General features: G+C 33.4%; 1 protein-coding gene across 1 annotated transcript; it reads right to left on the reverse strand.

Moving 5' to 3' along the window:
- Positions 1-36: 36 nt before the first annotated feature.
- LOC138307965 (sialate:O-sulfotransferase 2-like) lies at positions 37-5166 on the reverse strand. The gene is made up of 3 exons (XM_069248917.1): positions 4297-5166; positions 3759-4127; positions 37-1258 (listed from the first exon to the last, which is right to left on the reverse strand). The coding sequence occupies exons 1-3, from the start codon at positions 4679-4681 to the stop codon at positions 861-863; spliced, it is 1152 nt and encodes a 383-aa protein (XP_069105018.1). The 5' UTR covers positions 4682-5166; the 3' UTR covers positions 37-860.
- Between the last annotated feature and the right edge of the window lie 6688 nt (positions 5167-11854).

The following is an 11854-nucleotide window of genomic DNA, read 5'->3' on the forward strand; positions in this document are numbered from 1 at the left end:
TCAGGGAACGCTTGCGTAATTAGTTTGGGTGGAGATAACTTTAGAGAGGTTGCAAACACTTTAGATATCCTGTATCAAAATGATATGACGGCTTTGGTACATGTGAGCATACACATGTTTTCTACTCCAAAACAATGTATGCAAAAACGAAAATGTCATAAATATTCCATCAAGAGGGTAGATATCACTTATAAATCCTTAATTCCATTGTGCGAATTTGAAAAACAGTTTGGGTGGATGTGTTGAAATGTTTCAGCATATCTTATTTACCTATAGTGTCGGTTTACTGCCAACACAGCGAAATTAAAACTAAAATGTTTTTGCGTTTGACGTATTTTCGCAAATTACTAATTTTGTTATAATAACAATGTAAATATCTACATTGTTATTGGATTGCTTAATTTTCGTTATTTCTTACAAAAAAAAAAAAAAAAAAAAAAAATGGAAGACCCAAACTTGACGTGATACAGTATCCCATATATCTATATTTTCTTTTTCATATTTGGAAAGGGTTACTCTGACATTCTTTTTGCAATATATTATTTTCGTCAATTTGTGTTATTTTGTATTTGTGTAATAAATACTTTGAATTAATTGAAATAAGGGTTTAAATGATGTATTCAATTAGTCAAGAAAAAAGAATAGCAAAAAATGTGAAAACAGAATCTTGCAAACCTTATTATTTATGCAACACAGGAAAACAAACAACAAAAAATGATGAAATATGTTTTGCAGAAAACAAAAATTCAACGCACATATACGATAACACATCTTTAAAGTATATATCAAATTACGAGTGGAGCAAATCTGATTACACAAGATGCCTGGTCTTTGGGCATATTTATGAAGCTAGGACAATTTTAGTGTGAACAATCTAATTGGTTTTTCTCTGATAAGTTCGTCAGATATTGAGAGATATTTAATTCAATTGCAAGTTTCCTGGCGACATTTGTGACGTCACAGATGGATTTGTGAATCTCGTCTCTTTGTACAGAAGTATAAAGACTGGCCACATTTGAGATTGTCTCGTTAATTGTTTTTCTGTGGAAGTGGCCTTCTTGATTCATTACGGTACACCACAAATCCTTCGGCTTTACATTAATTCCGAGGAATTTACCAATCCTATAAAGCTCTGACGAACAATTGGTCTTCAGTGATTCGTATAACACTATTGTACAGTTGTGGTGAAATTTTGTCATCCATTGTATGTTTTTCATCCTCCAACGTTTGATTCTCTCGCTAGCAAACGATCTCCACTCTAAACAGAACACAATCATTAGTATATAAACGATCTCCACTCGAAACAGAACACAATCATTAGTATATAAACGATTTCCACTCTAAACAGAACACAATCATTAGTATATTTAGCGATTAAATTTGTTCGATTTTGTATGTAATGGAGATATACTTACAAACATCTGAGTGTACTCTAAAATAGAGTGAACTCAGATTTTTGTTTTAAAATTCATTTTGGAACTCTATCGCTTACCTGGTTTCTTATGCCAAGTAATTTTCTGAATACAGGTTCATCATTTATGCTCTCCCTCTAGGTGGAAAGAGCCAAGATTTATACAAACGTTCCCCTTTGCTCAAGGAAGTTTGTGGCAAAAATTGGGTACAATCCATGCAGAACTTTATGACAAGTAACGACTTTAAGGAATTGTTGACAGACAGACGATGAACGTCGCGTCATAGTATTTTAAAGCTCATCACTGGCCTTTCATATTCACAGCTCATTCTCACTTCCACATAGTTGATGAAAGTGTCTAGTACCTATGTTTTCTTGGTGCTAGAAGGTTTGAAATTTTGGTAATTTTAGACGCCCTAGCTTGTCAGAATATTTGGTGTCGTAGTCACACACCAATAAGATATGAACACATTTTAGATATATATCGAAAGATTGTGGCCGTGTTCGGAAGTGAAGTCGATGGCTTTTGGAATAAAGATAAAAGTAGCATTCAATATTTTAAGGCCCACTTCTTTCCTGAAAAAAAAAAGTTTCTTAAACACAAAAGTAACAAAAGCAACATTTTTTATTGACGGCCTGAAATAAGGTTACAACGCCAAACAAATACAAATCCTACGTAATCTTTGTTTAGAGTGAAAATTCATTTCGCTGTTTTTCCGTCAGGCGCAGTGATAATCAACTAACGAGCGGTATTTAGGATGACAGTGGTAAACATAATAGGACCCGCGTTATGAAAATTAACATTAAATATATTCTAATTAAATTATTTTATAATTGATAATAAGTATAGTATTAACGTTAAGTTAATAAATTTTGTGACTCTACAAAATTATCAATTTTACGTTTTCATTTAAAAAATCAAAGGCTGTTTCGGAAAGATAGCGGGCCTTTAAGTGCGATACCAGCGTTTAAGAACATTGAGTTTATTCATAACTGTTGCAAGAAGCAAACGAGATTCATAGATCTTATGCGTGACCTCCCCCAACTATGCTTGTCTTGATCTTTGGAGATGCGTGGATTAATGATTATCTATGCATTTTTTTTTATTTTATCACATAATCCGCCTGATATCCAGTGAATTTGCCCATTTAATATATTTGCATATGTCACTAGCGTAATATGACCTGAAGTTATTTTCATTGGCTGGATATTTATCGTGTCGTCATGACAGAAACAGTAAAATAACGCCAGGAAAAATGGCATGACGTCAGGATTTCGAGGACGACGGGACGAAAAAATTGGCAGCCATCGTTTTTCGCAACATAATTTTACGTGAGATTCCTCGAAATGAAGGTTGCTGTAGTTATGTGATAAAAAGTATCTTAAAGTGTTCATTTCAGATAAGATTTTATGAAACGCGTCTTAGAAGTTTTTATTTTTGCGAGCCTTGACGCGCTCTCATAGGAAATAAACACTCATTGAAGATTATATATATATGTTGAATATTAAAGTCACACTATACGTAAGTAACTAGCAACAAAAAGTCAAGTTAGATTGGACCTAGATATTATTAGTATTTATAGATATAGATGAAATTGAGTTATATCAAAGAATATTAATTATACTCTGTCAATCAAATCGCACGTGACTATGCATTTTGTATTGTTTGTGATACGATGTTTGCTCCGACATTGAATAGAAACACGTGCGTTTGTGAGCGCGAGGCGTGGCTTTATTACACCTGGCGATCGGTCAATTGGAAGAGTTTGGAATGATGTTACGTAGTTACGGCAGTCACATATAGTGTTCTCGGCAACGATGTCACAATGTTGGCTAAAGTCGGCTTGTTTGAAAAATGGGACCCACTTAGCGATGTTCAATATTTATTTTACCAAAAGTTTCCGAATCATTATCGCTCATCTTGACTTCAATTAAGTCCTGTCTCTGCATGATTTACAACAGGATTTTTTTTCTTCAAAATTCTTCCAAATCATGAAAAAAAAACTGACAGATACGGACATTGGGACTTTAATTAGCTATGCCCTTTCACTGATAAAAATATCACAACGCCTTATGCATGCTCTTATACTTGCTGTATTCCTATTTACTCAAACTGGTGTAATTGTGATAAAACACCCCGCAAAACAGGCCATACGACTCGTTGTTGCTGTATATTGAATTTATTCCACGCCCTTAAGTTATATTTAACAGTTACAACAGACACTCATTTAAATTCATATCCGGTCAAACTTATAAAAGAAGTACAGTGTAATTCACTCGTGTAAAATAAAATTCCATATTCTACCACCATTCGTGTCATCTCTATGTAAATTTAAGGAAAACTTACTTTCTGTGTGGAACAGAGATGTATCAGCGTGGTTTACGTGTTTGTCCTGTGACGTCAGGTTGTGTAATACAACGTTTGATTTCCACAATGTTCTTTTTCCATTTTTGGTTTTAGTAAGGTTCCTGTCTTTTCGTTCATTAGGCACTTTCTTCCCAGAAAATTCGTAGTTGAAATACGACTTGATTGCGTGTAAGGGATTTCGTATAATTATCACCGCCTTGTTGAATGGCTTGAGTGATTTATTAGTAGCCATGTGACTCTTATAAACAATACAATGTCTAGTGCTGATTTTTGTGACCGGTTCCATTTCACCTGGAAATCCGTTCTTAGCGAGACTTGCATCATTGTACACACTCCCTGTGTAGAAGCCTGAAAAAGGACGAATAGAAATTAGTGGGCATTTTTTCGCTGAAAAGGACAATTGTTCGTTTTTTGTTATGTTTTTTCGTTTGTTTTTTATTATTATGTATTAACAGTCGGTACTATTAACATTTGTGATACAGGCTGTTAATAAATTTAAAAAAAAATCGCATCATACCTGTAAGCTCCTGGATCAGATGTCTAGTCCATGTGTTCCCCGATCCGGGGAAGCTGAAGAGTGCTGTGAGATATCTTGGCTTTCCTGGGAGGAAGGACAAACTTCTAGGCTGGCAAGTCTTGTTTTCAATCACTTCATTCGGTCCTGCGTTATACCCACTTCGTGAATGTTGCCAATCTTTCCCATTGTATCCAACATGAGACAATCCCATCAACTCCATGAATTTTCCCCTGCCATGGTATAAAACGGGCGATACTGGAGACCGAGTTAATACAGCGGTATATTTCACAGTAATGTACACTAAGGCTAAACACAGTAATATAAAAACAGCAACGTGTTGTTTTTGTCTAAGACAGTTTGTTATGATAGTCCTATAACAACGCATGTCGATCGTTTTGTCATTGGAAACGATTGTCAAGAGAAATTGGACAAACTTTCCAAACCATATGTAGAATCACGTCCCGTGTTGCCTGGTAAAAAATATCACGAACACAAATATCCGTTGAAGTCGCAATCCCAGCTGGTGCACTTTTTGTTGTTCAAAATTGTATCATTACTTAGTCAATAATTCAAAAGATTACTCAGCTTTCAACTAACAAATGCCTATACTCTGAACACCGTCGCTCCCATCCTAAACCGTCCGGATTACGATTTTCCAGATTACCGAATTCTATGATCTTAGTCAATATGTAACGTTACGGCAATCCATTCCCTGACATTTCCGTCCGGACTGAGAATTTTCCAAACTATCGGTGTTCGGATTATCGGGGTCCGTCCTCTTTGATCTGATATATAAATGATGATAATTCAGTCAATTGGAAACTGTTTCCGGATAGTCTGGCAAAGCGAAAGATTGCGGTATGTTTCAACAAGTTGGCCTAGCACCGATGACGATGGCATTACCTTCCTTTGAAATATAGTTTTCTATTTTCATTTTCGCTGATAAGACAACATCTACTGATTACATTACACGGCGATATAAATACTTACCTTACTCAATATAGGTCATCCATGTTGGCGATAATGCGACACTTAAGTATAGAGACCAAAAGGGTTTGTTTTACCAAGTTTCAAACATATTCATTTACAAAAAGAATATCAAATAGATTAGACGTCAGACATTGTCTATAGAAGTCTTTTCTCTACAAAACAATTCAACACTGTAGTACAAATTACAAATATCCATGAACAGTAACACACAAATTATGTTAGAACTTGTTCAAAAATCTGAATCAAAATGAAGGGAGATAAGTTCATTATAAATGAGTATTGCTTTAATAAGAAAAAAATGAGTAAAAGAGAATCCAAGATGATGACAGATGTGGTGAGTTCTTAATGTTTTCAGACTAGCCTTGACAAAGACCTCATAGGCCCGTATCAAAATCTGCCGGTCGATATGAATGTATACTTGAAATGATTACTTTTACAACCAGCCCTACCGTATAAATGAAAGCGAGCAACGACGTAATAGTAAACAAGAGGGCGACCACACTGATTTTTCAACGTCCTACTACAGAGACCGCAGAACCAAATGGTTTCCCACAGTCGACAATGTTAACGTTTGTCACTCTCCAGGTTAAAGTTTTTAAATCTGATTCTTTATTGCAAATTTTGAGGAAGATCATCTCACACATATGTGAATAGAAAAAAAATAGATTTTTTTTTAGCAATATTTCCTTTTATTGCGAAAACCCAGCTTATTTGATATATTTATGAATTCTATATCTCCTACACAATGTATGAATATGATACGGGCATCATATCTATATGTTAACGAAAGGCACAGCGAGGAAATGCTATTTATTCAAAAATCCTAACAAAATTTGAAATATTAAAGATGCTCCACCGCCGACAGAGTATAAATGATATTCATCATTTGTACAATAATTTGTGTTTAATCGTGTATATATATGTCTAGTTAACACAAAAATAATATAAAATAATTTGTTTTGCATTTGGTGCATGCGTAATCAGTACTTCATTCCATATAGGATATAATGCCACGGAATTTTTTCGGGATGCAATTAACTATTTTTCATATTTTTAACTTAAAGTAAAATTAGAAGCTCAAACTTCCAATGGTGGTAATAGTGTAAAGTAAGTAACTTTTGTAACTGAAGAAAAATACTAAATCATCTGCTTCTGTTTTTGATAGTGAAAAAATACCATTTGTCAGCGGTGGAGCATCTTTAAGTCATTACTTCATATCTTTAAGCATCTCTGGAAGAAAAAGTAATCTGATGACAAATGATTTTTATGTGCTTTTTGTGATCAGGGTATGCCTAAAAATAAAACATAAAAAATAAACGAATTTCTTTAGAGGAAACCAGAAGGGACGGTGTACCTTACGACACATATCAAATTGTCATGATCAGGAAATTATATAACCATTAATATAGTATTGATATGACATTACATGTGATATTAATGCTATATTGATGGGTATATAAATGATTGCTTATACCTATGTAAAACATACAATACCACATTGCACACTGCAAATACGAAGCCGCAGCTGGTTCCCCTAAAGTGATATTCCCGCTACGCCTATTTTCTATAACAGTTATATTATAAGTTAAAAGATCAAAGAAAGAGTTGTTAACAGTGTGTTTTATACAAATTTCATGGAGTTAACTTATGCGTACATGCGTACATTTTTGTAGTTTAAATAATAATGTTATCAATATTACATTATAGAATAGTTACCAATTGATATTTTTTATAACGCAAATATTGTACTCAGTGATAAAGTATCATATTAGAAATAACATTTATTATGGGTAATTAAAAACATGTTGATCCAGCATGTTATGCATGCTAGCATATTCTCGAGATTTAGCAATCGCCTACAAATACGTATAGTAAGTTAGATAGTACACCCTGAAGGATACCAAAACATTAAGACAATTAATTATTGTTGCAATTGCTAAGATAAAAAGATAAAGCTATCAGCAGACCATTGTTAATGCTACTTTAATAACAGATTCACGAAAGAAATCAAATGATATTAATGTTTACTGCATTGTTCACATACATTTTACTACATACACTCATATTCCATATCCGCTCATATTCCATATCCGTACAACTACTCGGTGCGAAAGAACTTTTACAGGTAGGTTGCCATCTTATTTTAATGTTATTTGCAGTATCTTAAGCAAAGCAAATTTTAGGTTACATCTGGTGTGAATCCGCTATGAAATTTTGATAAAACAATCGGACTACATCACAACACAAATACAGGGTGTCCCAAAAAACATGTCCCGACTTTGACAGATAATAACTTTTGCAATATTAAAGTTTTTATGAAAATTCAAAATGATTCGGAAAGCAGGAATATCCAAATTTAACTTAATTGGGTACAAATGTACATATAAAATCATCATTTTGTGTGATGACGTCATAATAGAAATGATGACATCATCGATGATGTTACATTTTGGTGACTTTCTAGCACCATGAAGATTCAGGCTGAAGATATTTAATTATACAATGCGGTTGGAAAATCCACTAGTAAATGAAATGTTATGAAAATGTCACCCAGGTATGCAATCCACTTCCAGGAAGTAGATTTACGGAATTGTGAGGTGGTGAGGAATTTCAGGGACATATTTCATCATGCCTTCGAAAAGAAGGGTGGACACCTCCCGCCCATTCTTAAATGAAAGTTATTGATTTTTTGGACAAATCGCGAAATTAGCGAAATATGACTTTTTCTCGATTATCAATATGAGTATCAATAAAACAATATTTGTCCGGGTTGTTATATATCATTTTACAGAGCAGATCATTACGTTTCTAATGGTATATAGATCAAATTCCTCCGTCACTGCTTTTTCATTGGGATTTTTAAAGCGTCAAACTCGGGACATGTTTTTTGCGACACCCTGTATATGTTTAATAAAGTACATTTTCGTTGATTTATTATTATTTTTTCATATAGATACGCAACGTCACTGCTTTTTCATTGGGGTACAATGTGTATAAAAACCCAATACTAAAAGAAAATTGATTTAAGACTCAAATGCTTACTATGTTCATAAGTGTTAATTAAAGAAATATTAACAAAATATTTACAATAGACATAAAGTTGATATAGCTTAACCAATGTCGTCGTAGTAGTGATTAAAGGGAACATTTTGACGGTGAAGTCATACATGAGTCTTATGGAACACAAAAGTAGCATCAGATTTGTTCTGAATCTGCTTTTAAATGACGGGAAAATGTTCAAGTTGCACATTCAGATTTGATATGGAGTAGTCCATAATGGTTGTGTTATATCTCCATCACATAATTTTTTTTAGTTATTCCTTACAATTCAGTTTACTACAAATAATTTCATTAGAATTCCAATTTCATTTTGGTACTCTTATTTCTCATGTAGACTTTTAAGGTAATGAAAATTCTTGTTACAAGCAAAATTGAATATGAATTATTTAAGCATTGAACGTCTTTCAGTTGGCATCCATAGTCAATATGAATGCCAACTGAACAGAGGCAAATTCCATGAAGCGCGCTAGAATTTGCCTCTGTTCAGTTGGAATTCATATTGGCTATGCATGTCAACAGAAAGACGTTCAATGCTTATATTTACATTTGGTTATAATTTTATGATGAAATCCCAATGAATTTTGCATCTATCATTCGTTATCGTCATGGATGGAACAGCCATTTAAACAGCCGTTTTCCGTGATCGCTGGCACGACAATTGTGAGGTCACAATGATAATGACGTCATGATAAGAGCTTAAAGTTCATTATCTATATGACTGCCAACTGCGCTTGGTAAGGTTACATAGTGGGACTGCAGTGAAAATATAAAGATTATGAATTAATGTTAGATCTGGTGAGTTTATATTATTTTCAGACGAGCGTAGAAACAACCCTGTCATATGGTTGTTTCAAAATTTGCAGGTCCGTCAGAATTAATACTTGAAATAATTACTTTTACAAACGGTTTGGCGAGAATAGGTCGCTGACCAGTATGCAAATCCCCAAATAAATATGTATATTATTTATATCTCTCAGAGCAAACTCCACAACAATTTTGGCCGTTTTGTCGGTAATAAAAACTAATATTATAAGATTCCTCACAGACAGGCGTCTTGGAAAGATCATAAAAGCATTGATAAATAATAGAATCGGTAATTCTGGCAGATAATTCATAAATCGCTGCACTTTTAACACAACATACCACATCGCAGGATAAAAAATGTAATCAGCTGGAAAAAATGAAGTGGGCAGAGTTTCGCGAAATAAGAATGTATGGAGCGATCTGATTGGCTAATAGGAAAGAAGCAGGGCGATCACAAATTTCTTTTTCAGATGACGACTTTTGATAAATTTAGGGGAAAATACGATACATATACATTACTGCATTATAAATACAGGTAATTTTTTTAATGGGGATAGAATGCCATTTTTTAATGAATTTACTGGAGATCAGATAATAAATCTTGCCGTTTTAACACTCGACATCGTCTCGTATTCAAATTAACATTCATGATCTAATCTCTAACAGATTCATGCAAAATGACATTCCATTCTCTAAATAGATTCATAGATTCTATACCCAAAAGTATTTAGACGCAGTTTTGCACACATGTCGCATTTTCCTTTTTTTCATCCAATTCGGCATTTGGAAAAGTAATGCGAGATCATAATCAAGAAATTTTATACCATTAATATCACGTAATATGTAAATTTACTGATACTGATGTAAAACATGCAATCCCTCTTCCAATGTTGCAGATACGAGGCGCGCAGCTGGTTCCATAAACAGAGAGCAGACAGTCGGATTAGGCGTATTCGTATTGACTCGCAGACCGATGATGAAGCTGACCACCTATTTGGTTTTACTCATGCTAAGTACGGTCTGCATGGCCTACAGTGATAAAACCCATGTAAGATCTACTAAAATTTGGCGTTTTAAGTACTTAACTATTTATCTCTGGTGTATGAATTCTCTCCTACCTGATATAGTGCTACCTGATGGATTATTTGATCATATGTAAGGATACGCCTCCAGAAGTCAAAAGGACTTAAATTTGTGTTTTAATTACAAGATTACAGAAATTTTTGTTTAGCATAACTTAAAAAGGAAAAAAGTTCGTATAACTTATGCAGGTTTTTTCTCTTTTTAGACCGATGACCTAGACGTAATGGTAAGTGTTCATCTGAAATACATATTTCTTGAAGGGAAATTTGTTCTTTCTAACAACAGAAAAGTGATCAAATTCAAAGTATAACGTAAGAGGAAAAATCATATATTTGTTATTTATACTTTTAAGAATTTAATTAACTTATGTGCATTTTGCATATAGCAACAATAATTGACGAATCATAACTGAAAAGTACTGCAAGCAAAAATACAACATAACCGGTTATTTACACGGGTAAATATTTAGTAAAAATCGATATAGGTTGAAATTACAGTTTTAGCGGTTAATTTTTTTAGTTTTCGCGATCTGCTTTGTAAAGTTTAGGGGTATATACGAATGAAATCACTCTATGGCTTTTTTTTAGATTAGGGTTTAGACGGATCTTATAGTTTACCTTATTTGAGTAATTATACTTACTTTTTTCCGACGATATAATGTCTATTTAGACGAATGGCATGTTTGGAAAAATGGTCAATGTTCTTTATTTAATATCAGCCACTAGTCCCATAGAGGTTTGCAGGGAGTTTCTCTATTGGTTATTTAGCAGAAAATTTTCGGCTAACAGATAATTATCAAACATATTTAACATACAGCATATATACAAGGTTTGACTCCGGCTCGTGTGGATTTGTATAGATGAAATTTGTAGACTTCACAACATTAGGTTTAAATACTCGAAAATCGATATAGGTATGATTTCACAATCACATTTTCTGGTAATATAAGTAAAATACTTTTAAAAGTGACGTTTTGTCATTTCTTAAAATCGGTATGTCCATTGCTTCAAATTATTAAAAAAAACAAACAAACAAGAAACGCGTGTTGATCATGAAGATTTTCACGAGGATGACATATATAACATAAATTATATATTGTTTTGTCTTTTAGTTAAGAGTCTTTCTGTACGTGATCTTTTTGAAGGACTGTAGTTTTACGTTGTTAAAGTCTTAGTTGTACCAAAATTCTCTATGAAGATGATTTATGACTCGGAAAAAACTTAACATTAACAATTACAAAATTCGTTTGTCGGGCACTATATTACTTGTAAGTAAGTTAACATTCACCACACTAGCACACATTGAAATTGGAAAACAAGTTAATCGATTTGAAAAATGCTACGTGTAACTCAGGACTAAAAAACATATGATTTTCTTTGAAATGAAAAAAAAAAAGAATATATAAAATTTTGTTTTTGAAAATTGATACACAGTCACGTTTTGTCAATGGTAGGTACGCCACTGGACGAATGTTCGGATACAGATGGACCATTCTTATTAAACTGAAGGATTTGCAGTTGTTATAACGTTATCTATTATCTATAGAAATAAACTTCATACTCAAAACGTCTTCAATTGTTGGTCAATCATCTTTTAACACTAGAAAAGTAGACTGCATATT

This window comes from Argopecten irradians, chromosome 14 (assembly GCF_041381155.1).
Source record: "Argopecten irradians isolate NY chromosome 14, Ai_NY, whole genome shotgun sequence".
Taxonomy (NCBI): domain Eukaryota; kingdom Metazoa; phylum Mollusca; class Bivalvia; order Pectinida; family Pectinidae; genus Argopecten; species Argopecten irradians.